This window comes from Myxine glutinosa, chromosome 1 (assembly GCF_964187855.1).
Source record: "Myxine glutinosa chromosome 1, kmMyxGlut1.1, whole genome shotgun sequence".
In the NCBI taxonomy this organism is placed as follows: domain Eukaryota; kingdom Metazoa; phylum Chordata; class Myxini; order Myxiniformes; family Myxinidae; genus Myxine; species Myxine glutinosa.
Window position 1 is genome coordinate 43,773,935 of NC_136261.1, and position 23,113 is coordinate 43,797,047.

The following is a 23,113-nucleotide window of genomic DNA, read 5'->3' on the forward strand; positions in this document are numbered from 1 at the left end:
AAAGTTAATGGCACAATTGCAGCTGGTGTGGAACAATCAAGAACAAACAAGATAACGGCATAATTGTGGCCGGTGTGGAACAATCAAGAACAAAGAAGATAATGGCACAATTGCAGCCAGTGTGGAACAATTGCGGCCGGTGTGGAACAATGAAGAACAAAGAAGATAATGGCACAATTGCAGCCAGTGTGGAACAATAAAGAACAAAGAAGATAATGGCACAATAGCAGCCGGCGTGGAACAATTGTGGCCGGTGTGGAACAATCAAGAACAAAGAAGATAATGGCACAATTGCAGCCGATGTGGAACAATTGCGGCCGGTGTGGTACAACCAATAACAAAAAAGATAATGGCACAATTGCAGCCAGTGTGGAACAATTGTGGCTGGTGTGGAATAATTGTGGCTGGTGTGGAACAATTGCAGTCGGTGTTGAACAATTGTGGATGGTGTGGAATAATTGTGGCTGGTGTGGAACAATTGCAGCCAGTGTGGAACAATTGCAGCCAGTGTGGAACAATTGTGGCTGGTGTGGAATAATTGTGGCTGGTGTGGAACAATTGCAGCCGGTGTGGAACAATTGTGGCCGGTGTGGAACAATCAAGAACAAAGAAGTTAATGGCACAATTGCAGCTGGTGTGGAATAATCAAGAACAAAGAAGATAATGGCACAATTGCAGCTGGTGTGGAACAATCAAGAACAAACAAGATAACGGCATAATTGTGACTGGTGTGGAACAATCAAGAACAAAGACGATAATGGCACAATTGCAGCCGGTGTGGAACAATTGCGGCCGGTGTGGAACAATGAAGAACAAAGAAGATAATGGCACAATTGCAGCCAGTGTGGAACAATCAAGAACCAAGAAGATAATGGCACAATCGCAGCCGGTGTGGAACAATTGCACCCGGTGTGGAACAATTGTGGCCGGTGTGGAACAATCAAGAACAAAGAAGATAATGGCACAATTGCAGCCGGTGTGGAACAATTGTGGCCGGTGTGGTACAATCAATAACAAAAAAGATAATGGCACAATTGCAGCCAGTGTGGAACAATTGTGGCTGGTGTGGAATAATTGTGGCTGGTGTGGAACAATTGCAGTCGGTGTAGAACAATAGTGGATCGTGTGGAATAATTGTGGCTGGTGTGGAACAATTGCAGCTGGTGTGGAACAATTGCAGCCAGTGTGGAACAATTGTGGCTGGTGTGGAATAATTGTGGTTGGTGTGGAACAATTGCAGCCGGTGTGGAACAATTGTGGCCGGTGTGGAACAATCCAGAACAAAGAAGATAATGGCACAATTGCAGCCGGTGTGGAACAATTGCAGCCGGTGTGGAACAATTGTGGCTGGTGTGGAACAATCAAGAACAAAGAAGATAATGGCGCAATTGCAGCCGGTGTGGAACAATTGCGGCCGGTGTGGTACAATCAATAACAAAAAAGATAATGGCACAATTGCAGCCAGTGTGGAACAATATTGTGGCTGGTGTGGAATAATTGTGGCTGGTGTGGAACAATTGCAGTCGGTGTCGGACAATTGTGGCTGGTGTGGAATAATTGTGGCTGGTGTAGAACAATTGCAGCCAGTGTGGAACAATTGCAGCCAGTGTGGAACAATTGTGGCTGGTGTGGAATAATTGTGGCTGGAGTGGAGCAATTGCAGCCGGTGTGGAACAATTGTGGCCGGTGTGGAACAATCCAGAACAAAGAAGATAATGGCACAATTGCATCCGGTGTGGAACAATTGCAGCCGATGTGGAACAATTGTGGCCGGTGTGGAACAATCAAAAACAAAGAAGATAATGGCACAATTGGAGCCGGTGTGGAACAATTGCGGCCAGTGTGGTACAATCAATAACAAAAATAGATAATGGCACAATAGCAGCCAGTGTGGAACAATTGTGGCTGGTGTGGAATAATTGTGGCTGGTGTGGAACAATTGCAGTCGGTGTAGAACAACTGCAGCCGTTGTGCAACAATCATGAACAAAGAAGATAATGGCACAATTGCGGCCGGTGTGGAACAATTGCGGGTGGTACTTGAGAGGATTTTGGCAGTACTTCTGACTTGTGAAGAATTTGGTGGTGCTTGAGAGTAATTGGGAGGTGTTTGAGAAGATTTCGGCTGTCCTTATGACATGATGAATTGGGCGGTGCTTCAGAGTAATTTGGAGGTGTTTGAGAGGATTCGGGCGGTCTTTATGACTTATGATGAATTTGGCAGTGCTTCAGAGTAATTGGGTGGTGTTTGAGAGGATTTCGGCAGTCCTTGTGACCTGTGATGAATTGGGCGGTGCTTCAGAGTAATTGGGAAGTGTTTGAGAAGATTTGGGCAGTCCCGATGACTTATGAAAAATTTGGCAGTGCTTGAGAGTAATTGGGAGGTGTTTGAGCAGATTTCGGCAGTCATTATGACTTATGATGAATTGGGCGATGCTTCAGAGTAATTGGGTGGTGTTTGAGAGGGTTTCGACATTCCTTATGACTTATGATGAATTGGGCGGTGCTTCAGAGTAATTGGGAGGTGTTTGAGAGGATTCAGGTGGTCCTTATGACTTATGATGAATTTGGCGGTGCTTCAGAGTAATTGGGTGGTGTTTGAGAGGATTTCGGCCGTCTTTATGACTCATGATGAATTGGGTGGTGCTTCAGAGTAATTGGGTGGTGTTTGAGAGGGTTTCGACATTCCTTATGACTTATGATGAATTGGGCGGTGCTTCAGAGTAATTGGGAGGTGTTTGAGAGGGTTTCGGCGGTCCTTATGACTTGTGAAGAATTTGGCGGTGCTTCAGAGTAATTGGGTGGTGTTTGAGAGGGTTTCAGCGGTCCTTATGACATGATGAATTGGGCTGTGATTGAGAGTAATTGGGAGGTGTTTGAGAGGATTTGGCCGGTCCTTATGACTTATAAAGATTTTGGCGGTGCTTGAGACTTGAGAGTAATTGGGCGGTGTTTGAAAAGGACTTGGGCGGTGCTTGCAAGAGATTGGCGGCGCTTGAGAGAACTTGGGCGATGCTTGAGGATTTCGGCGGGACTTGGGCAGTGCTTACGAGAAATTGGCGGTGCTGTAGCGGTTGCCACTGAGCATACACAATCGCCTTACACCTGCCGAAGACGCAACCAGGGAGCGATCACTGCACCGGGCTCGCCCAGACCGCCCGGAGACGCCCAGTCTCGCCTTTCCCGGGCATGTCCGGACTCGCCTTTCCCGGGCTCGCCCAGACCGCCCGGAGACGCCCAGTCTCGCCTTTCCCGGGCATGTCCGGACTCACCTTTCCCGGGCTCGCCCAGACCGCCCGGAGACGCTCAGTCTCGCCTTTCCCGGGCATGTCCAGACTTGCCTTTCCCGGGCTGCCCAGGCCGCCCGGGCACGCCCACTCTCGCCGTGTTTGATTGCATATATATATATCGCTACCCGATAAACGGGTTTTACAGAGTGTGCTGGGTTCTGTACGAATAAACATGCTTTGAACTCAACCAAATGGCCTCGTTCTCTCGCCATCCACGACTCCTAAAGTGCTTGAAATAACTTGGACGGTGTATGAGTGAACATTGGCGGTCCTTGAGAATTTCGGCGGTGTATGAGTGGACTTGGGCGGTGCTTGAGGATTTTGACGGTGCATGAGCGGAATTGGGCGGTGCTTGAGAGGGCGTGGGCGCTGCTTGAGGATTTGGGCGGTGTATGAGCGAACTTGGGCAGTCCTTGAGGATTTGGGCGGTGTATGAGAGAACTTGGGCAGTCCTTGAGGATTTGGGTGGTGCTTTAATATTCGGGCGGTGCTTATGATGAATTCGGCGATGCTTGTAAGAACTAGGGTGGTGCTTGAGGATTTTGACGGTGCATGAGCGGAATTGGGCGGTGCTTGAGAGAACGTGGGCGCTGCTTGAGGATTTGAGCGGTGCTTGAGAGAACGTGGGCGCTGCTTGAGGATTTGGGCGGTGTATGAGCGAACTTGGGCAGTCCTTGAGGATTTGGGCGGTGTATGAGCGAACTTGGGCAGTCCTTGAGGATTTGGGTGGTGCTTTAATATTCGGGCGGTGCTTATGATGAATTCGGCGATGCTTGTAAGAACTAGGGTGGTGCTTGAGGATTTTGGCGGTGTGCTTATGAGGTGTCCGCCGTGTCGAAAATTTCACACGGGTTTACCCAAACATTCCTCGAATTTTTATTTTGAGGAAATTATTTACCTTTGACCCACGAGCGACGAGCAGTCACCACGGAACGATAGCCAATGGAGTAACGGCACGGCGAAAGGGTAACCAATGAGTGAGGCCATAACCAATCGTCGCGCTGTATAAAAGATGACGTAACGGGCATGCGCGAGTTATGAATGAAGTTTGATTTGGTGTGCACGAGGATCTCGCTGAGAGGTTGTTCTTGCCCGGCGGCTCGGTCATCTTACCTTGCGAAGCATGGCGCGTTCGGTGAAAGCGATGGCGGCGAAGTTGGACGAAGTGTTCTCTCCCCTCACCTCAACCTACGTTGGACACGCAAACGCACCTCAACCAGGTAAGTGAAGTTTGTTTTGAAGTTTTAACATTTCGCGCTTTTCCCCTTTCTGACTTGGGCGATTCGGAACGTGATGAATACGTTGTTCGTGCCCGTTTTGTACCTCAATGTTGAACTCTATCTGTTCATGTTATATCTTCGACTTTCTACCAATTCTCCTTTTCTACATCCTTGTAATATATCGATCTAAATTCTAAAAGATCTCGGGGTTTCGTGGTTAAAACGGTGACTGCAGCTTTTAAATTAAACTAGTGAACCCGTTGGTCCATTGGACTCTTGGTGGGGGTGGGGGAGGGGGGGGGGGGGTCTTTTGGGTCCTCGCTGGGGGGGGGGGGCATTTTGGGTCCTTGGTGTGGGGGGGGTCTTTTTGTTCCCTCGGTGGGGGGAGGGGTGGTCTTTTGGGTCCTCGGTGGGGGAGGGGTGGTCTTTTGGGTCCTCGGTGGGGGAGGGGTGGTCTTTTGGGTCCTCGGTGGTGGGTGGGAGGGGTCTTTTGGGTGCTCGGTGGGGGCGGGGTCTTTTGGGTCCGGTAGTGGAGGGGTGTCTTTTGGGTCCTCGGTTGGGGGGGGGTGGTCTTTTGGGTCCATGGGGACTTTTGCGGCTTTTGGGTCTTCGGGACTTTTGTGGCTTTTTCAAGTATTGGTTGGTTGTGTGCGTTATTCTGTGTCTGCCTGGCAATCGCCCAGGAGATCACAATTTTAAACCGATCTTCACGAAATGGTAGAGGTGGTGATAAGCAAGAAACCTGTTGATTTTGAGGTCAAAAGGTCAACATAGGCCAAAGGTCAACAATTTTGCCAAATTTCTAAAATCAATTTTCATCTGACTGACTTGGAATTTGAAGAGGATTTGCATATTTGGTCATTTAATTTACCCACCAATTATTTTTCCAAGTCAAAAGTATTTATGGATTTCGCAAGTATTTCGGAACGCACATCTGTCTTTTTTGATTTTATTTGACAAATGTTGTTGATCTAACGTCCCCCCTCGCACTTCTGTGTGCAAGTGATGAATTACCCTTTGAGGATTTTGGGTTTTTCATGGTTTATTTGCCTTTTTGGGTTGAAATTGAGGCTCACGCAGTCGAGGCGCAAGAAAGAAAGTAATTGAATGTGGCGTGATTGCTAGTGCATTTACTTCACTTCTCCTTCTCCCTCCTTTTGCTTTAAATATTTCCCTATTGATTCTTGTCTTTTTGCAATTGTTTTCATGTTTTGTTATGCATTATGTTTTGCACTCTGTCGAAGCGCCTTTGGGCTTCATGAAAAGCGCTATACAAAATAAATGAATTATTATTATTATTATTTATGGGATTTCTTGGTGATGTACACAGACCGATGGGCTGTTTATGGCTTAACCCCAATGTGCAGGACATTGTCCATTCAAGGCAACACGTGCATGGCGTGACCTGGTACAGGCACTGCGTACCGTTCACCTGCGGCGTCACCGTGTCCATTTCCGCAGCTACAAGCATTGCTTCACTGGCATGGACGCCGTGGACACGATCCTCGCGCAGCTAATGCATGCGGCCTACTTCAGCAACTGTGAACTCTCAAGGCTGAAGGTCGTAAGGAAAAGGAAAGGGGTTGGTTGTGTTGTGGTGGTCTTGACGTTTATTGTCATTCTATTTGTGTTTTTATTCCAACACAGGCAGTAATGTTGTGCCAAGCGCTCTTGGAACGGGGAGAAATGGAGATATTATCGACTAGTCGTTTTGGCCTCTTTGGAGACAAGCGACCAGCAGTGTTTGAAGATTCGGAACGCAGCTTGTATCGTTTTCCACAAACTGTTACCAGTCAGGATCATACTGGGAGTCAAAAAACCTTCCCTGTGTTTGCTGAAGACCACAGTCAGGATGCGGTCTCTGATGTAAGGCATTTGAGAGGTAGTCTTCCAGGAAAGCGGAAGAAAGCTAAGAGGTGAGGGACTAAGTTTTGTGCTTTTACCTTTTTAACCATCTTGGTTGAATCACCTTTACATCAATTATTTTGCCGTTCATCCTGGGCTCCAAAGCATCAAGTCGGTCATTGTGTGGACTGGTGTCGTATGAGGACCTGATTGGTGGATTCGATCTGCTGCAGATTACACTTTCCCTCAATGGAGGCTCATTGGAGTAATTTGTAGTTCCAGAAGAAAAGAAAAAAACCTTGGATATTTTTGTTGTGATCGGAGATTTATTACTTGCAAAATCTAAGATGTTTCAAGTGTATTGGCCAGTTGCGTTTGTTATTCTGGCTGTTTGTTCGCCCAAAAGCCGCAAAAGTTCCCGAGGACCCAGGTCACAATTCTAAACCGATCATGAAACTTCAAGTTGTAGAGGTCGTCACAATTGAGAAGCCTATTGATTTTGAGGTCATAGGTCATCTGGAGGTCGTTTCAAAAATCACAATTTTTCATCCGATTGACTTAAAAATTGTACAGCATTTGTATATCGAGTCACTAAATAGGGAAACTATTTTTGAGGTAAAAAGGTCAAAGGTCAACTCGGTCAAACATAAATCATCCATTTTCATCTGAAAATTCAATTTTCATCTGATTGACTTAAATTTATCAGCATTTGCATACTGCCTCAGTGAATTGGGAAACAAACTATTTTTGAGGTCATACGGTCAACTGAAGGTCAAACTTGAAAAATCATCAATTTTTATCTGAAAAACCAATTCTCATCCAATTGACTTGAAAATAGAACATCATTTGCATGTCGAGTCACTAAATAGGGAAACCAACAGTTTTTAAGGTCAGTCTACTCGATGTCAAACTTCCAAAATCATCACTTTTCATCTTGCTATAATTCACCAAATGTCCGTCCGCATGTCTGTCCGTTCGAAGGTACCGCAAAAACGGCTGAACCGATATTTTGGGTGGGTATTCCTCGGACCCCTGGAGTAAAATGGGCTATATTGTTTTTCCAAATTTTCCAGTTTTTCCAAACGATGGAATAATATTTACCGATATGAACAGTGATGTGGCTTTTGTTGAAATTTTATGTACCAGGAGAAAGTAGGACGACTCCTGACGAACTCTTCCTATATAAACGTGCGGCTTCGAAGTAACATGGCAGCGTGTGCAAAGCGACTGAGAAAGACGTGTCGCGACCGCTTCCGTTTTGGGTGGTTTTGGGCATGGGCGTCATGTACTGTTTAGATTTTGATGACTTGCGTGTGATATGATTCAACGGATGTTTTTATGAATCGTTTAAAATAAAAAAAAAGCCTTCAATTTCTGATATTTTGCCTTTTCATTTGGGCTTCCCAAATGAAGCCCCGCCCGTAGGGTGGGTGCCGTTGCTAGTTCTATTAATCCGAGCTTTGATCAAGATCATCAATTTTAATCTTTATGAAATGGATCAATGGCAACCATTATTGCTTTGAGGGTGCTGTCCAGTCATGTTTTATTACCTTTATGCGAGGGTTGATCAAGACCGACCTGTGATTGGATCTATGGACTAATTTGTTATCTACATTTGAGCTTTTCATTCTGTAGATCTGAGACTACCGTTTTAATCTCCACGGTGATCGGTGCTGCGGAGAAGACGGTTGAAGAAATTTTTCAGCATTTAAACCTCAAACCCCTTCTGTACACCAGTTATTCTTCTGCTCCGTTGCGCCACATTTCTGATGCAGGTAAAGAAAGTGGGAAGTGAACAGCCCAAGATGAAACGATGTACCACTTGGCTGCGTGATTATAAGTCATTTTTTTCTCTCTCTCGAGATGTGGAACAGGTGTGGATACAGCAGACTCTACTGTGCCTTTTGCAGCTCGTTGACCTACAAGTGATCGACCCTGTGCTCATTTCATCCCCACGTGCCCGCAGTACTTGCCATGGCAGTCTTCGGGGCAGCCTCGCTATTTCCAATGAGGCCCAAGAAAGGCTCTTGGATCACAACCTCAGCCTTGAGTGGTTTGTATTTTCTGCAAGCGCATTCAAATTATGAAAGGGTTGTAGCAATATCACGTTGATGGGCAAGTGATCCATCTTTAATGTTTGGTGACGTAACTTTCCACAGCTCAGACAATTGGCTCGCAGCTGCCTTGGACTGCCTCGAGTGGCTGCCCAACTCGCAACTTGTGGAGCTTGCACAGCAATTGCCCATCAAACGCCTTCAGTTGAACACTGAAGAAGTCAAACCATTGCTGTTTGATGCACTTGCACGACATTATGAGCAAGTAAAGGAGCCATTGTTGTCGAGTCGACTGTATGACATCCACGCAGCTGTGCTGCAGCTTTTAGGTTTGTGATATTTGAAGTTTCTTTTAATGCACCTACTTCCCCTGAAGGAGACCTCAAAAGATTCAAATTTGTTCAGTGTTCAACTTTATCTGCTGTTTGTCTTTATCTTTATCAACTTTTGTCTATTTTATCTGTATTTTAAAAGATATTTATCTTTATTTTATCTTTATCAACTGTTTGGTTCCACAGGTACCCTCTGGTTAAGCAAAGGTTGGCCTCTGAGCACCAATCCTTTTATAGACGTTAAACTGGACATCCCGTCAAGGGTGTGGATCATATTTAAAGTGGAGGGAGAGGGGGGAGGGTGACATTCTCATGCACAGCATCAATCCAATATGGCGGCATGGGTTGTGGGTTCCAGAAAATTTAAAATTCTGAGCACTTTATTGAAACAAAGTAGCTACAGCCTCCACCTTATGCCCTGGCAAGTTGGTTGAGATTGGATGACTAGTGACCAAATGCATTAACCAAAAACAGACACCAAATTGTATTTTAGTATGGTGTTGGTGTTGTAACTGGACAAACCCTCAAGTGCCGGTCTACGCATCCTATGGAGTGCGACACAATAGAGTGGTTGCGGCTATATAGAATTATGTTCGGACCATATGGCATTCAGGTAAACGATGTTCCCAAAAACCATAATCTATTCATATTGCACTTGCAAAGTAATGTCTGCAGCTTGTCAACACCAGCCTTGGACGGATGAGCCGAACCCACCTTAACTCCTGAGGCGATCTCCCAATATGGCGATTATTGCATGCGTGAGATGGAAGACACGAGGCATTTAACTACACGAAACACGGGTTTAATCTGAAACCCAAACAAATAAGACAAATAAAATTCAACAATCAGGATTTATAGTCAAATAAAGGCACAGAATGAAAAATAAGGCTGAGGTAAAAATGGTAACTTGGGATCCTCCATTCAGATACAAATACGAACACAGGGACAGGTGAGAAAATAAAAGTTCATGGCACACTCAACTGACCCAAAGATTGATACTGCAGTATCGGGAGTTGGCAAAGCCCCAGTCGCCAAGCAGCAGCGGCAAAAAAATGGTGACAACACCATGTGTCGAAGGCGCTGTGGGCGCCTGGGGATGAGGCGAGTCGTGAAGACGGCCCTCTGTTTCTCCTCCACTTCGGAAAAGCCAGTGTGGCCTCCAACCCACCAAAGAGCCTAACGATCCAAGCTCCCTCACGATCCCATCGCACCAGGCACGTTTTTTCAGGAACACCAAAATCTCGATCTTTGTCAGCGAGGGCACGGTTTTTCAAAGCTGCACACGCTCTCCATGCTTTCAAAGTTAAGTAATTGTTCACAATTGTATTTTTGTCGAAACTGTATTTATCTTTTGGTGTGTGTCCCTACAGTGTGTCCCTAGGAAGATTCTTGGTGTTAATCTTTCATACCTGTACAAAAAAATCGAGGGTTATTTCGTGCCACGTATTTTGCAGACTAGTACTTTGTTTCCTACCTTGAGGCTTTTTTTTTTTTTCTCAGCGGTCGATTCTCGTCCATTTACTTTCGTTCTCAGTTTTTCAGTCTTCACCCCATACTTGTTTAAAATCTTAACAAAAAAAACATTTCCTTCTATGTTCTTATTCATTGTTCTTATTCGTTGTTCTTATTCATTCGTTCGTTCTTCGACCATGTTTCACCCCCATTTCCTCAGATAGTTTTCACTGTTCAATTTTAAAATGTTTAAACTTTCCCCTGAAGTACTGTATTCTGTTGTATATGATAACACCTTTTTCTTCTTCTTCTTTAAAAGGGTGCCTTTGACTTGCTCACCGAATCTATTCATTCCAAAAAAAAATTCCATCTTACAGTTCCTCTTTCATACATTCGCTAAACTCACTGGCACTCCCCTCCCCCCGCCCCCCCAACCCACCCTCCAGCGTCCTTAAACGTATCTTTGACTCGGTCACAAACTCATTTTGCAATAAATGTTTGTTTCCCATTAATCGTACACTTTCTAAAATCCAAACTCACCCCTCCCCTCCAAATCTTCCCCATCTCGCATCCTTTTCAAATCCCCCCTCCCCCCCCCCCCCTCTCCCTTGCCCCTTCCCTCCCAAACTCCCCCCTAACCCCGACGCTCATAAACTGTCCTCCTCGCTCCTCCCCTTCAAATCTCCCCACCCTCTTTTTTTTCTCCATTTCCCCCCTCACCCCTCCTCAAAGCATCCTCCCCACTTCTTCCCCCTTCCAACTCTCACCTCCATCTCCCCCAACCTTCTGCCTCGCTCTGCCCCCTCAGAAAACACCTCAATGTGCCTCACCCAATCACCATCAAACTTTTTGTCTCCCCCATCCTTCCCTTTCTCCTAGCTATTCTGAAGTCTCTGACACACTTTCAACAGCTCTCCCAAACTCTTCCTCCTCTTCCACATCTTACCCTACCCCTCCCTGCCCCCCTGTTCTGTATCCGATGCTCCCCCTTCCTCTTCATTAACTGTATGGACCTCAAACATCTGGGGCCTTTGCTCAAATTTGACTGATCTCTCCATACAGGTTGCTTCTGACAAACCAGACTTGATCTGCTCAACAAACTTTCCTCCTTCATGATGTCTGATTCCTTAATATCTCTCCTGGGTTACTCCCTCCGGTATGATAGACCGGAGCCTCGTCCTGGAGGTGGGGTTGCTATCTTTATCAAAAACTCTCTCCACCTCAACCCCAGGAGTACCTCTGGCTACGGCTTCCCCTTCACTCCCACCTTTTCTTCATATGTGTGTTGTACCGTCCACCAAACAGTGATGACTCGATCTACATCTCGCTGTGATATGGACCAACTTCTCTCTACTCATCCCAACTCTGTCATATGTGGTGATTTCAATTGTCACCATGCCAGTTGGCTGGGTGTGGGTACCTCTCACCAGCCATGGCTCCTCAGCAAAGGACATCTGAGACTCGATGAGGCTGACACAATCTGTCAATTTCCCAACCCGGATCTCAGTCAATGGAGTATCTTCTCTTCTCGACTTGGTTATGACAAGCTTCCCTGCAAATGTCTGCTGCTCTTCTTCTGCTCCAATCGGTTCTTCTGATCATGTGCTTGTTAAAGTGGACATCTCTCTGGCCGTTCTCAGAGAGCCTCCTCAGCGTCTGAGTCTGGCATTTCACTCAGGCCGACTGGCAGGGTCTGCAAGCAGCCATCAATCATCTGGACTGGTCTCCTATCTCTACTGCCTCTGACATCAACCTCTCTGTTCTCTTCACCCGCTTTTGCTCAAGGTCATCTGCCATCTGCTTGGAAATCGGCCAACATTACCACTTTACACAAAAATGGTGCAAAGACAGATCATTGCAACTACAGACCAATCAGCCTGCTCCCAATTATCAGCAGTCATGGAATCCATCATTGCTTCAGATATCAAATCTTTCCTCTTCTCCAATGGCTTGATCTCTGATCATCAATTTGAATTCAGACCAGGTCATTCTACTCTGGACATGCTGCTTCTGCTGTCAACAATGGATGGAGGTCCTCAATGCCAAACAGGAAATCAGAGCCATCTCCCTTGACATATCGCATGCCTTCGATACGGTCTGGCACCCCGCCTTGTTCACCACACTCTCCTCCTATGGTATCCATGGAAACCTTCATGCATGGCTTGCAGACTTCCTCTCTGGTTGCAGTCAACGTGTGCCCTGAATAGATTTCTCTCATCTCCCCTTCCTGTTCAGGCTGGAGTTCCTCAAGGCAGTGTTCTGGGCCCTGTACTTTTTTCTGGTCTTCATCAATGATCTCTCTAACCCCTGGTGTTGGGCTAGCGGCTAGGGTGCCGGCTTAGGATCCTAGGATCCTGGGTTCGAATCCCGGTCGATCGCTGAATTAACGCCAGGGGGTTGACTCAGCCTGTCATCCTTCCGAGGTCGGCTAATTGAGTACCAGTTCACTGGTAATTCCCTGTTTGTCGTTAAAGGCGGCAAAAAGGGTTGGCATCAGGAAGGGCATCCGGCCGTAAAACATTGCTTCAAAAAGGGGACCAAAAAACAACAACCACGGTTCCCGAAAAAGGCCAACCCCCGCTTTGCAGGGAAAAATGGCCTCCAAAGGTGGTATCAATGATCTCTCTATCTCTGGAAAATCCTCTCTATCTCTTTGCTGATGACTCCACTCTCTGCTGCTGCATACCTCCTCCCTTCGATCGGCAGTCTGCAGCCTCCTCACTCTTTGGGGACCTGTACAAAATCAGACTGGTCCAACAAGTGGAACATGTCTTTCAATCCTGACAAATGTCACTCACAATGTCTCCCTGAAAAGACCATCTGGACAACCCTCCCATCTACTTTCTGAACAATCCTCTTGAAGTTGTCACTCAAGCTTTTGGGTCTCACCATCTGCCATGATCTTTCTTGGGAAAACCACATTTCCAAGCTGGCCTGCAAAGCCAGTCGCCGACTGAGCATCCTCCGTCGTGCGAAGTCCTTCCTTGGCACACCTGAGCTCCTCACCACATACAAGGCTTTCATCCACAGCTCAATGGAATACTGCTGTCCCCTCTGGGCTGGTGCTCCTGCCTCACACCTAGCTTGACATCATGCTGTTGAAACCAAAGCTTTCAGAATCATTGGAATATCCCGCAATGAAGCTGACTGCGGGGCCTTTCACTCGCTCACCACAAGCAGGTTGGTGGTCTTTCTGTCTTCTACCGACTCCTCTCGCGCCTAGTTCCCCCAGCTCTGTGTGCTCTGTCCCCCAAATTTTCCTGCAGGTCGCACAAGATCTGCCTGCAACCCTCTTATGGTTAAACTGCCAAAATCGACTCTTCTCACCTTCACTCCTTCATTCCTCTTTTCTCCTGCCTCTGGAACAAACTCCCTCACTCTCTTCAATCCCACTCCTCCCTCCAGGTCTTTAAAACAGCTGTTCACCACCATCTCTTATCTTCCCCCATCCAAAACCTTGATCTTTTCTACCCCCACTAATTTCACCCCAAATTCACTTTTTTGAAATACCAACTTCCTTCCTGGAAGTCCTTGCAGTGTCCTTCTTTTATACTACTCCCACACCTCTCCCCCCCCCCCCCCCCCTTTCCCACGCCTCCTCTCCCCAAGCCCTCCCACAGATCTCCCGATGTCCCTGCTCTCAAATGTTTTGTGTGCTTCCCCTTCTATCCCTATCTTGTCTACCGCTACCCTTATTATATGTTTTGTGTCTGTTTGATTTTTTTTTTTTTTTTGTGTGTGATATAAATGTTAGTTCTTTCACGAGCCTCAATCCTGTATACAAAAAAAAAAAAAAAAAAAATGGCCAAGCTCCTCGTTCGACAAGCAAACGCTTTCTTCTACCTTCTCCAGCAAGATCCAACCGCGAAGCTTCTTCGAGCTTGCTCCGACCACGTCATCCGGATGCATCCCTTGGGGGTCGTGGCCTGTCGGTCTTGTTCCCTTGCCCACCAAATCAGTTGCTCAGCCTTTCCTGGGAGGGTCTTTGCTGTATCATGTCCAGGGAGCGTGCATAACTTGGCCGGCGGTCATACTTGGCCGGCCGTGTCGGCAAAAATGTTAGGAATGGCCATGGAGTGCTTCATGCACAAGTCTCTTTCTAATTAACACATCATCCCCCGTATGATGAACATTGAAACACAACCTTAAGCTACATTTTCCCTATTTATGTACATCGAAATGCTCCTACGCGTCACACGGTCCATACTATTTCTATAGAATTCTACCTTTCCGACTATTCTCTTACCAAGCCACATAAATGTAACGGTAATTAATTGCTCGCTCACACTTTGTAAAATTTATTGAACGATTGCAAAGAAAACTGCTTTATAATCTTGAGTAAAATGCCTTTTATTTTTGGGTTTTTCAACCAAATAATTGGGGGTGGTGGCAATCTATATGCTGTTTCCCCTCCAGAAAGTTTGCGGACATGCCCCCCACCAATGAACGCCCGTCCCATCTGCTCGCATTAGTTGGTGCCTTTTGTGAAGAGTAGGCGAGCTATTCCAGGATAGGTTCCTGCTTCAACATAGGACATCTCAGAATTGCTGCGCCATTCAATAACTTGTGCAAACCTGTAGCCACGGTCCTCGTATGAACAAACGAAATCCCACACCCTCTGCAATCCGTCAGTGTTGACATGGTAATGGTGCTGATAGTGATGGTGAAGCAGCTGTGCTGATGGTGATGAAAGAATGGTTTATGTTTAAGCAAATATATGAATGATGCAGGTAAGGGGCAGAGTGATCAAGCGCTGGAGGCAAGCCAGCTGTGGCTGCGTCTGCTGGAGTCTCACGTGCGAGAAGAACTGCGGGCGATCCTTCGCTTCATGGCTGAGGCCAGTTCCCCTGATGCTTGCCGACTGCAGAAAAAGGTGCAATCTGCTCTGCCCTTTTCATGGTGGCATTCCATGTTGAATCATTTGAGTTGGGTGTGAATCTTTATTTGGACACAAAAATGTACTAAGGCCCTGCCCTGCCAATTTTGTAACACTGGCAAGAGGCGACCTTGTCTCAGGTGATGTTAAATCGGCTTTCCCAACAGACCTCAGGATAAAGACTCGGTTGTGGTTCTTCATCTTTTTTTAATCCTTTGTGCCCTTTTCACAATTATTGGTGGTTACAATTGATCTAAAGGTGTGCATGCCACAATGGAAAACCTCGACTGTTGGGGGTCCCATTGTGTGCCATACAAGCTCAATGCCATCTCCAGGAGAGAGGGAGAAGCACAGCAATGGTATGGAAAATGGTCTAACGTATGTCCTGTTTCCTCGTCTTTGTCATTTCCAGATGGATAATAGATTGGCTGTGCGCCGTGTTTTTGGCAAAGCTATTATCCAGAACAAAGTTTACTCCGCGACAGAGGTGGACACCTTTCTCAACTTCCTCATTGACAACCATGCTTATCTTTTCAAGGTGGGCTCCAATTAACCTGCACTTTAATGAGCGTTTGCACTGCTGTGATCTTTTGGGTGGTAATCCTTAAATTCCCAGAGTTTTTCGTTTTTGTTAAAATTTTACTTGCGCAGTAAAAACAAATAAAAATAGTCCCCCTTTCGCTCCGCGGTGCGACGGGGGACAATAACTTGGTTATGTATGTCATTTCAACACCTGATTTGAACATTTTGTGTGATGTGGCAAAAAGATGGGACATGTCTGAAATATAAATTTCTTTCATGTTTAGAAGTTATTACCTCTGCCACTGAAGGTGGATGGAAGTTTGTTTTCCCATCTGTCTTTTTTCTTGTCTGAGCAGCATATATTGAGATGGATGGATTGAGACAATTTGGTGGACAGGTTGGGAGTGTGACGAGGACGAACTGATTAGATTTTGATGAAGACCTGGCTCTGGATACAAATGTTATAAGTGATTCTTCATCGTTGATTGGCCAAAAACTTTATAGTGTCGCATAATATTTCAAAAGGTTGGGCATGGATTGGGCCAAAACTTGGATGAGTTGGGTAGGTGACAATAACAAGCTTAGATTTGGGTTCAGGTCTGGATACCAGCATATCGGTCGGCTACAAACCATAAACTGGTCAGCCCGTAAACTGTGCTCTCCTGAGTACCATTCTAGTTTATTGTTTCAACATTTTTAAACTAGAAAGGCACTCGAGCGCATACCTCTGCCAGGCTGAACACTGATATGTTGACATCCTGACCTGAACCCAAATCTAATTGGCTTGTTCTTGTCAACTACCCAAATCGTCCACCAAGTTTTGTCATAATCCAACATTTTGAAATATGCTATATCGATTTTGGCCTGGATCTCTCAATGGCTTAAAATCGTTGCTCTGGATCTGGATCTTCACCAAATTCTGATAATTGCATCCTGGTTGCACACCCAAGCTGTGCAGTTTCATCTGAATTCATCCATAACTTTGAGATGTCCTATTCACAGACAGACATGAGTGAAAACATAACCTCCATCCACATTTGGTGGTGGAGGTAACTACAGACCTTGGAATTTCTTCAGCATACACGGTGTTTTGAAAATGTCAGTTAAATGACCCCTTTGTGGGTAACTCGTTGCGATGTTCTGGTACCGATGCCCCTCATAACCAAGTCCATAGGAATGGCCTGATCATTTCACTTGTAACTCGAATATGAGACCTTCACTTCGCTGGCGGAAATACCAATCTTTGGCTAATCTATGGGGGAAGAAAAAAAGGATTCCTGGGAGATCCTGCTGTCTGTGCAGGCATAAACTGTCTTCTGATTTTTCTTTGTGCCGAAATCATGGAGCATGTATGGAAGTAATGCTGCTCAACCACAAATTCTAGTAGTTTACGTTTGATTTGCCGTCCCTGAGAATTAATTTTGTTTTCTCTAATCTCCAGTTTGTCTGATCCAACTAATTTATAAATGAAAAGACAAAACAATAAATACTTTCCATAATCTGCTTATTCTCCCCACCTTTTTGCCACACCCTGTGCATCGTCTTGGGCCAACCCACATTAGATGAAACTGAGCTGCTTTGCCTGATAGTTAAGTAAACTTGAGCTGCTTCCCAAAATGTGCAAATCCAATGTACAGAATTTGCTGATTGCTTGAAATATCCTGTTTAGATTCCTGCAATGCTCCAAAACATGGTGAGCAGTCAGCTGTCGAGTCTGCAGCATGGTGGCGATCAGGACAGCCGAACAGGTGAGCAAAGATATTTGTGTTCCCACAAGTGATATCAATCCCTCGTGTCCATTCTCTGAAAATGATGGAAAATGTTTTCATATTCTGCCTGTGGCTGCTCGTTGAATCATTTGTGGAAGTGCGGCTATGCTGTAAGCTGGTACACATTTTTCAGAAGGACAACATGCTGAGTCAACCCACCTGGTGTTGCTTCAATGGCATACGGGCTTTGAATATAAGATCTTGAGATATTAAGCTAGCCACCTTGACCATTACGCCAACACCAAGCTTAACGATTGTACTAGATTAAAAAAAAAAAAAAAATTTGTATGCAAGATCGAGGCTCGTGAAAGAGCTAACATTAGACACACAAACAAACGGACACATAAAACATATAATAAGGGAAGTGGTAGACAAGATTGGGAGAGAAGGGGAAGCACACAAAGAACATTTGAGAGCAGGGACATCGGGAGATCTGTGGGAGAGGGCTTGGGGGGGAGGAGGCTTGGGAAGGGGGGTGGGGGGAGATGGGAGTGGTATAAAACACAAGGACACTAAGGACTTCCAGGAAAGAAGTTGGTATTTCAAAAAAGTGGATCTGGGGTGAATTAGCGGGGGTAGAAAAGATCAAGGTTTTGGATGGGGGAAGATAAGAGATGGTGGTGAACAGCTGTTTTAAAGAATTTAAACTTTGTTGTAATTTTTCTGCAATTAACTTTATCTTTGAGTTTTTTTATTTTTATTTTTTACTTTATCTTCATTAATTTGAGAACTCCCTTTTGAACTCCCTGGTTGGCAACTTGGTTTGTTAACTTTAATTGTAACGTTTATTGGAAGAAAAAAAGAACCACGTTGGGAGTCAATTTTTCCCCTCAGAGCAGGGGTTGGCCTTATTTGGGCACCGTTGTCCCCTTTTAGCAGCAATGTTTTATGGCCGGATGCCCTTCCTGCCGCCAACCCTGTAAGTCGCCTCTTGCGACAAACACGGAACTACCAGTGAACTGGTACTCAATTTGCCGACCTCGGAAGGATGAACAGGCTGTCAACCCACCTGGCGTTAATTCAGTGATCGACCGGGATTTGAGCCTAGGATCCCAAGCCGGCACCCTAACCACTAAGTCAACACCAGGCTTTTGGAAGCAGGTAAAATAATTAAATGTGAGGCTTTGAAGGTGATTAGCTCACTGGAGCAATGATGCGAGTAAACATGGGATGGATGCAGACAGCCAATTTGATCTCGGACTAGAACGGCACTTAGTGGAGAGCAAACCACCAGGCTGAACAGTTGTTTTATATCCCACTGATGGGCCGGATCTGAATTTGGACCTGAACCAAAATCTAATCGGCTTGTTCTTGCCATCTAACCAGCTCATCCCCGAAGTTGTCTAACTCGTCCATAACTTTTTAAAATATGATGTTATATATCGCTTTTCTTGCCCGATCTATCAATGGTGAAGAATCACTAAAATTAAATAATTGTTGTCTGAATCCACATTCACATCCTCACCAAAATCGAATCTATTTGGTCTTGTCACACACCCAACCTGTCTACCAAGTTTCGTCTAAATGGATTCGATTTTGTCGAATCAAAATCTGTCCACAACCTTTTGAGATATCATGCGACATATAATTGTTGGCCTGATCTCCCAATGGTGAAGAATCACTTAAATTCTACTAGCCAGATCTGGATCTTCACCAAAATCTAATTGTTTCATCCTTGTCACATACGCTACCTCCGCCTAATTTCGTCCGAATCCGTTGTTCACAACTCTGAGATATCTTGTTCACAGACGGGTGAAAACATAACTTCCATCCACCTTCAGTGGCAGAGGTAACAACTTTGAAGAATGGCTTTTTGTTGCGTATATGCTTGAGGCTTTTAGAATAGCTAGAGCAAAATGGAAAGCAAGAACCAGAGTAGATGTGAGACTGAGATCAAGGGGAGGTGGTGAAGGACACATGGGGGTGAACAAGCTGAATGAAACAGCAAGAGATGACTGGATGAGGTACGGTGGAGAAGAGCAATAACTTTACAGACCAATCCAGGCTGGTGGAGGAGACGAGTGTTCACCATTCACAGTAGGTTCACAGCACGGCAGAATATTGGTGGAGAACTGGCAATGATCATGACTGGTGGGAGTGGGAGCAGCGAGTCGAGTGGTAGTTTGAAGAAAGCAGTAGCTGACCATGGGCTCTTGATGGGTAGGGAATCGATACAATGGTCTATTCCAGATGAGGTGGATGAAGGAATGGTGTTCACCTTGGAATTAAGAAGTGTAACCAGGTGTTATTTTTGAACAACGTGCAAGCTTTTGTTCTCAAGACCTTTACCCAAATTGTAGTTCCTTTGCATAAAACATTTAGTAATTAATTGGCCTTCAAGCAGACATAGAGGGGTCAATATATGGTTGAATCCCAAAAAAATTGATACAAAAGGTTTTTCAATGGATTCTGGTACCATTGGGCATGCTAAATAACATACTAAAAATATAGTAACATCTGACTTCCGGAAAGGGGTCATTTTCAAGATGGCGTCCAAGATGGCTGCTGGGAGCTTAAAATGGCCATATCTCTTATTATTCAACCTAGAAAGGTGGTTTTGGTGTCTAAGCCTAAGGTTTTAGGGCCCAAGGAATCCAATTGAATCAATAAAATTACCGTCAGTTAATTATTTATTGACAAGTCCAAGATGGCATCCCAAGGTGACATCCTGATCCACTAAAATGGCTCTGTCGAATAGTCGTCAACCTAGAGATATTTTCAGTGTGTATACCTAGGTTTAAGGCACCCAGGAAATCATCAAAATTACTTAAATAAGCACAAAGTAATCAGGTAAGCCAGGTTTACCAGCCTATTAGGCATTTGTTGTCATACAGTCACTATTCATCGTCATCCTCCGACTCACCAGCTAATGAACCAAGTGTGTGTTTCAGATTGGAGATAAGAGTGTAATGTGTCTACACCACTGCCACCTGTGACTCCAGGCCACAGTATTCAGTGATCATTACAGACAAAGGTTTGAACAAAGCTTGAGAGGTTATGGCAAGGGACAGACTATTTTATATTGGGGAGGGGGGGACTGAAAAATCTGACAATTTATTTTCATCTCAAAAGGAATATGTATATTATTTGGTACATGTATGCATAAACAAAATCCATATCAGCCTTCAAAATGACATTCAGTTGAAACTTAAGGCAATCTGTCACAAATTTCTGGAGTCTCGTGGATACCGAAAAGTATCGAGGGGTCAATATATGGTTGAACCCCAAAAAAATTGATAAAGGTTTTTCAATGGATTCTGGTACCATTGGGCATGCTAAAGAAAAATGTGACGATCCACAAGTTTCTTCCAGAGGAGTCGGAGGATGACGATGAATAGCGACTAACTGTATAAGACAACAAATGCCTAATGGGCTGGTAAACCTGGCTTACTGGATTACCTGATTACTTTGTGCTTATTTAAGTAATTTTGATGATTTCCTGGGTGCCTTAAACCTAGGTATACACACTGAAAAAATCTCTCAAGGTTGACTACTGTTCGACAGCCATTTTAGTGGATCAGGATGTCACCTTGGGATGCCATCTTGGACTTGTCAATAAATAATTAACTGATGGTAATTTTATTGATGCAATTGGATTCCTTGGGCCCTAAAACCTAGGGTTAGACACAAAAACCACCTTTCTCGGTTGAATAATAAGAGATATGGCCATTTTAAGCTCCTGGCGGCCATCTTGGACACAATCTTGAAAATGACCCCTTTCCGGAAGTCAGATGTTACTAGATTTTTAGTATGTTATTTAGCATGCCCAATGGTACCAGAATCCATTGAAAAACCTTTTGTATCAATTTTTTGGGGGTTAGGTGAGTTTTTTTCGTATATTGACCCTACTAAGAGTGCACCACATTTCATGTCATCCCCATTCCTACCCATGATTGTTATCCCCACCCCTTCCAAACCTCAACCCTCTTGCTTTGTTTCCTTCCCTCTTGTTTCATGCATTTATCTGTATTTCAATCCTGACAAATCTCACACTCACTTTGTCTTTCTGAAAAGACCGACTGGACAACCCTCCCATCTACTTTCTGAATAATCCTCTCCAAGAAGTTCTGTCACTCAAGCTTTTGGGTCTCACTATCTGCCATGATCTTTCCTGGGAAAACCACATTTCCAAGCTGGCCTCCAAAGCCAGTCGCTGACTGGGCATCCACCGTCATGTGAAGTCCTTTCTGGCCTCTTCTGAGCTCCTCACCACATGCAAGGCTTTCATCCGCAGCTCAATGGAATACTGCTCTCACCTCTGGGCTGGTGCTCCTGTCTGACACCTTGGTCAGCTTCACGCAGTTGAAGCCAAAGCATTCAGAATCATTTCAATGTCCCGCGATGAAGCCGATTCTGAGGGCCTTTCACTCACTCACCGCTGCAGGTTAGTGGTCTTTGTCTTCCACCGACTCCTCCGTGGCCTTGCTCCCCATTCTGTCTGCTCTGTCACCCAAATATTCCTGCAGGATGCACAAGATCTGCCAGCAACCCTCTTCTGGTGAAATTGCCAAAATCAAGAATCTGCTCACCTTCACTCCTTCATTCCTCTTTTCTCCTGCCTCTGGAACAAACTCCCACTCTCTTCAATCCCTCTCCTCCCTCCAGGTCTGAAATCACCATCTCTTATCTTCCTGGCAGTAGGTTCACCACCATCTCTTATCTTACCCCATCCAAAACTTTGATCTTTTCTACCCCCATTAATCCACCCCAGATCCACTTTTTTAAAATACCGACCTTTCCTGGAAGTCCAAGCAGTGTCCATGTTTTGTACTTGTGCTTCCCTCTCCCCATCTTGTCTCCCGCTCCCTTTAATCAAATGTTTTATGTCAGTTTGTATTTTTTGTGATCAATGTTCGCTCTTGCATGAGCCTCGGTCTTGTGTGTATATATATATATTTTTTAAAATCCCCTCCCACCACCTTGCTCTTCCATGAGCCTAGATCATGTAGAAAAACGAAATAAACAAATGTACTCGTACAATGGAAAAGGGAACAGGATTCATAGGTAAAAGCAAACATGAGACCAACTCGTGACAGTTGGGAGTACAGGGCGAGGTGGTTAACAAGTCACAAGATCTTGATCCGGCCTTGCATACCCTGACTCGAGCTCGAGGGGGAAGATGAAATTTACCCGAGATGCACGACTCCTTTCAAAAGATGTGCAATGACTTTTTCCTGCCAATCCTCACCTAATCCCTTCCAACAGACCTCACCTACTGCCAGCAAGTGAACCAACGAGCGTTCGAACAGCAGCAGAAGGAAGCCACCGTGGCGGAGCTGTCCGGGCTTCTCAAGACCATTACCAACGATCCAGACTTGCCACTCGAGAAAAAGCGGCACCTCGCGAAAGAATATGAAAAGCACCATCCCAGCGTTGTTGTGCAGCACATGTCTTCAGTTATCTGAGTACAAAATATTTTTTAAATACTCGTTTCTACCCTTGACTTTCCAAATATTGCATGTGCTACATGTTTTTAAAATTGTCTCTGTACACTTATATAACTGAATAAATATTGTTTTCAACAAATAAAATTTGATTTCTTGATATCTGTTTGGATGTTTTTTTTCAAAATTTTCAAGTACATTTGCTGGTCTTGTGCGTTATTCCGTCTTTTTCTTTTGATTGCCTGCAGGTCACAATTCTAAACCGATCTTCACGAGATGGTAGTTTGTCATAAGGAAGAAGCCGATAGATTTTGAGGTCGTTTCTAAAAATTTTCATCCGATTGACTAGAAAATTGAACCATTTGCATGT

The 23,113-nt window shown here is 45.0% G+C and overlaps 1 protein-coding gene across 1 annotated transcript; it reads left to right on the top strand.

Moving 5' to 3' along the window:
• The first annotated feature begins 4,339 nt into the window (after nt 1-4,339).
• Nucleotides 4,340-22,903, top strand: LOC137419160 (DEP domain-containing protein 7-like). The gene is made up of 10 exons (XM_068105328.2): nt 4,340-4,509; nt 5,877-6,070; nt 6,157-6,425; nt 7,990-8,129; nt 8,218-8,407; nt 8,514-8,737; nt 14,923-15,065; nt 15,481-15,606; nt 17,260-17,338; nt 22,565-22,903. Exons 1-10 carry the CDS (start codon nt 4,413-4,415, stop codon nt 22,762-22,764), a joined length of 1,662 nt encoding a protein of 553 aa, XP_067961429.2. The 5' UTR covers nt 4,340-4,412; the 3' UTR covers nt 22,765-22,903.
• Nucleotides 22,904-23,113: the final 210 nt, after the last annotated feature.

What these genes read in the sequence shown, in the direction of transcription:
- LOC137419160 (XM_068105328.2), top strand. Translation starts at nt 4,413, where the DNA reads ATGGCGCGTTCGGTGAAAGCGATGGCGGCGAAGTTGGACGAAGTGTTC. An exon ending in AAGCGGAAGAAAGCTAAGAG is followed by an intron (nt 6,426 to 7,989) that starts GTGAGGGACTAA and finishes TTCATTCTGTAG; the next exon opens with ATCTGAGACTACCGTTTTAA. An exon ending in CTTGCCGACTGCAGAAAAAG is followed by an intron (nt 15,066 to 15,480) that starts GTGCAATCTGCT and finishes TGTCATTTCCAG; the next exon opens with ATGGATAATAGATTGGCTGT.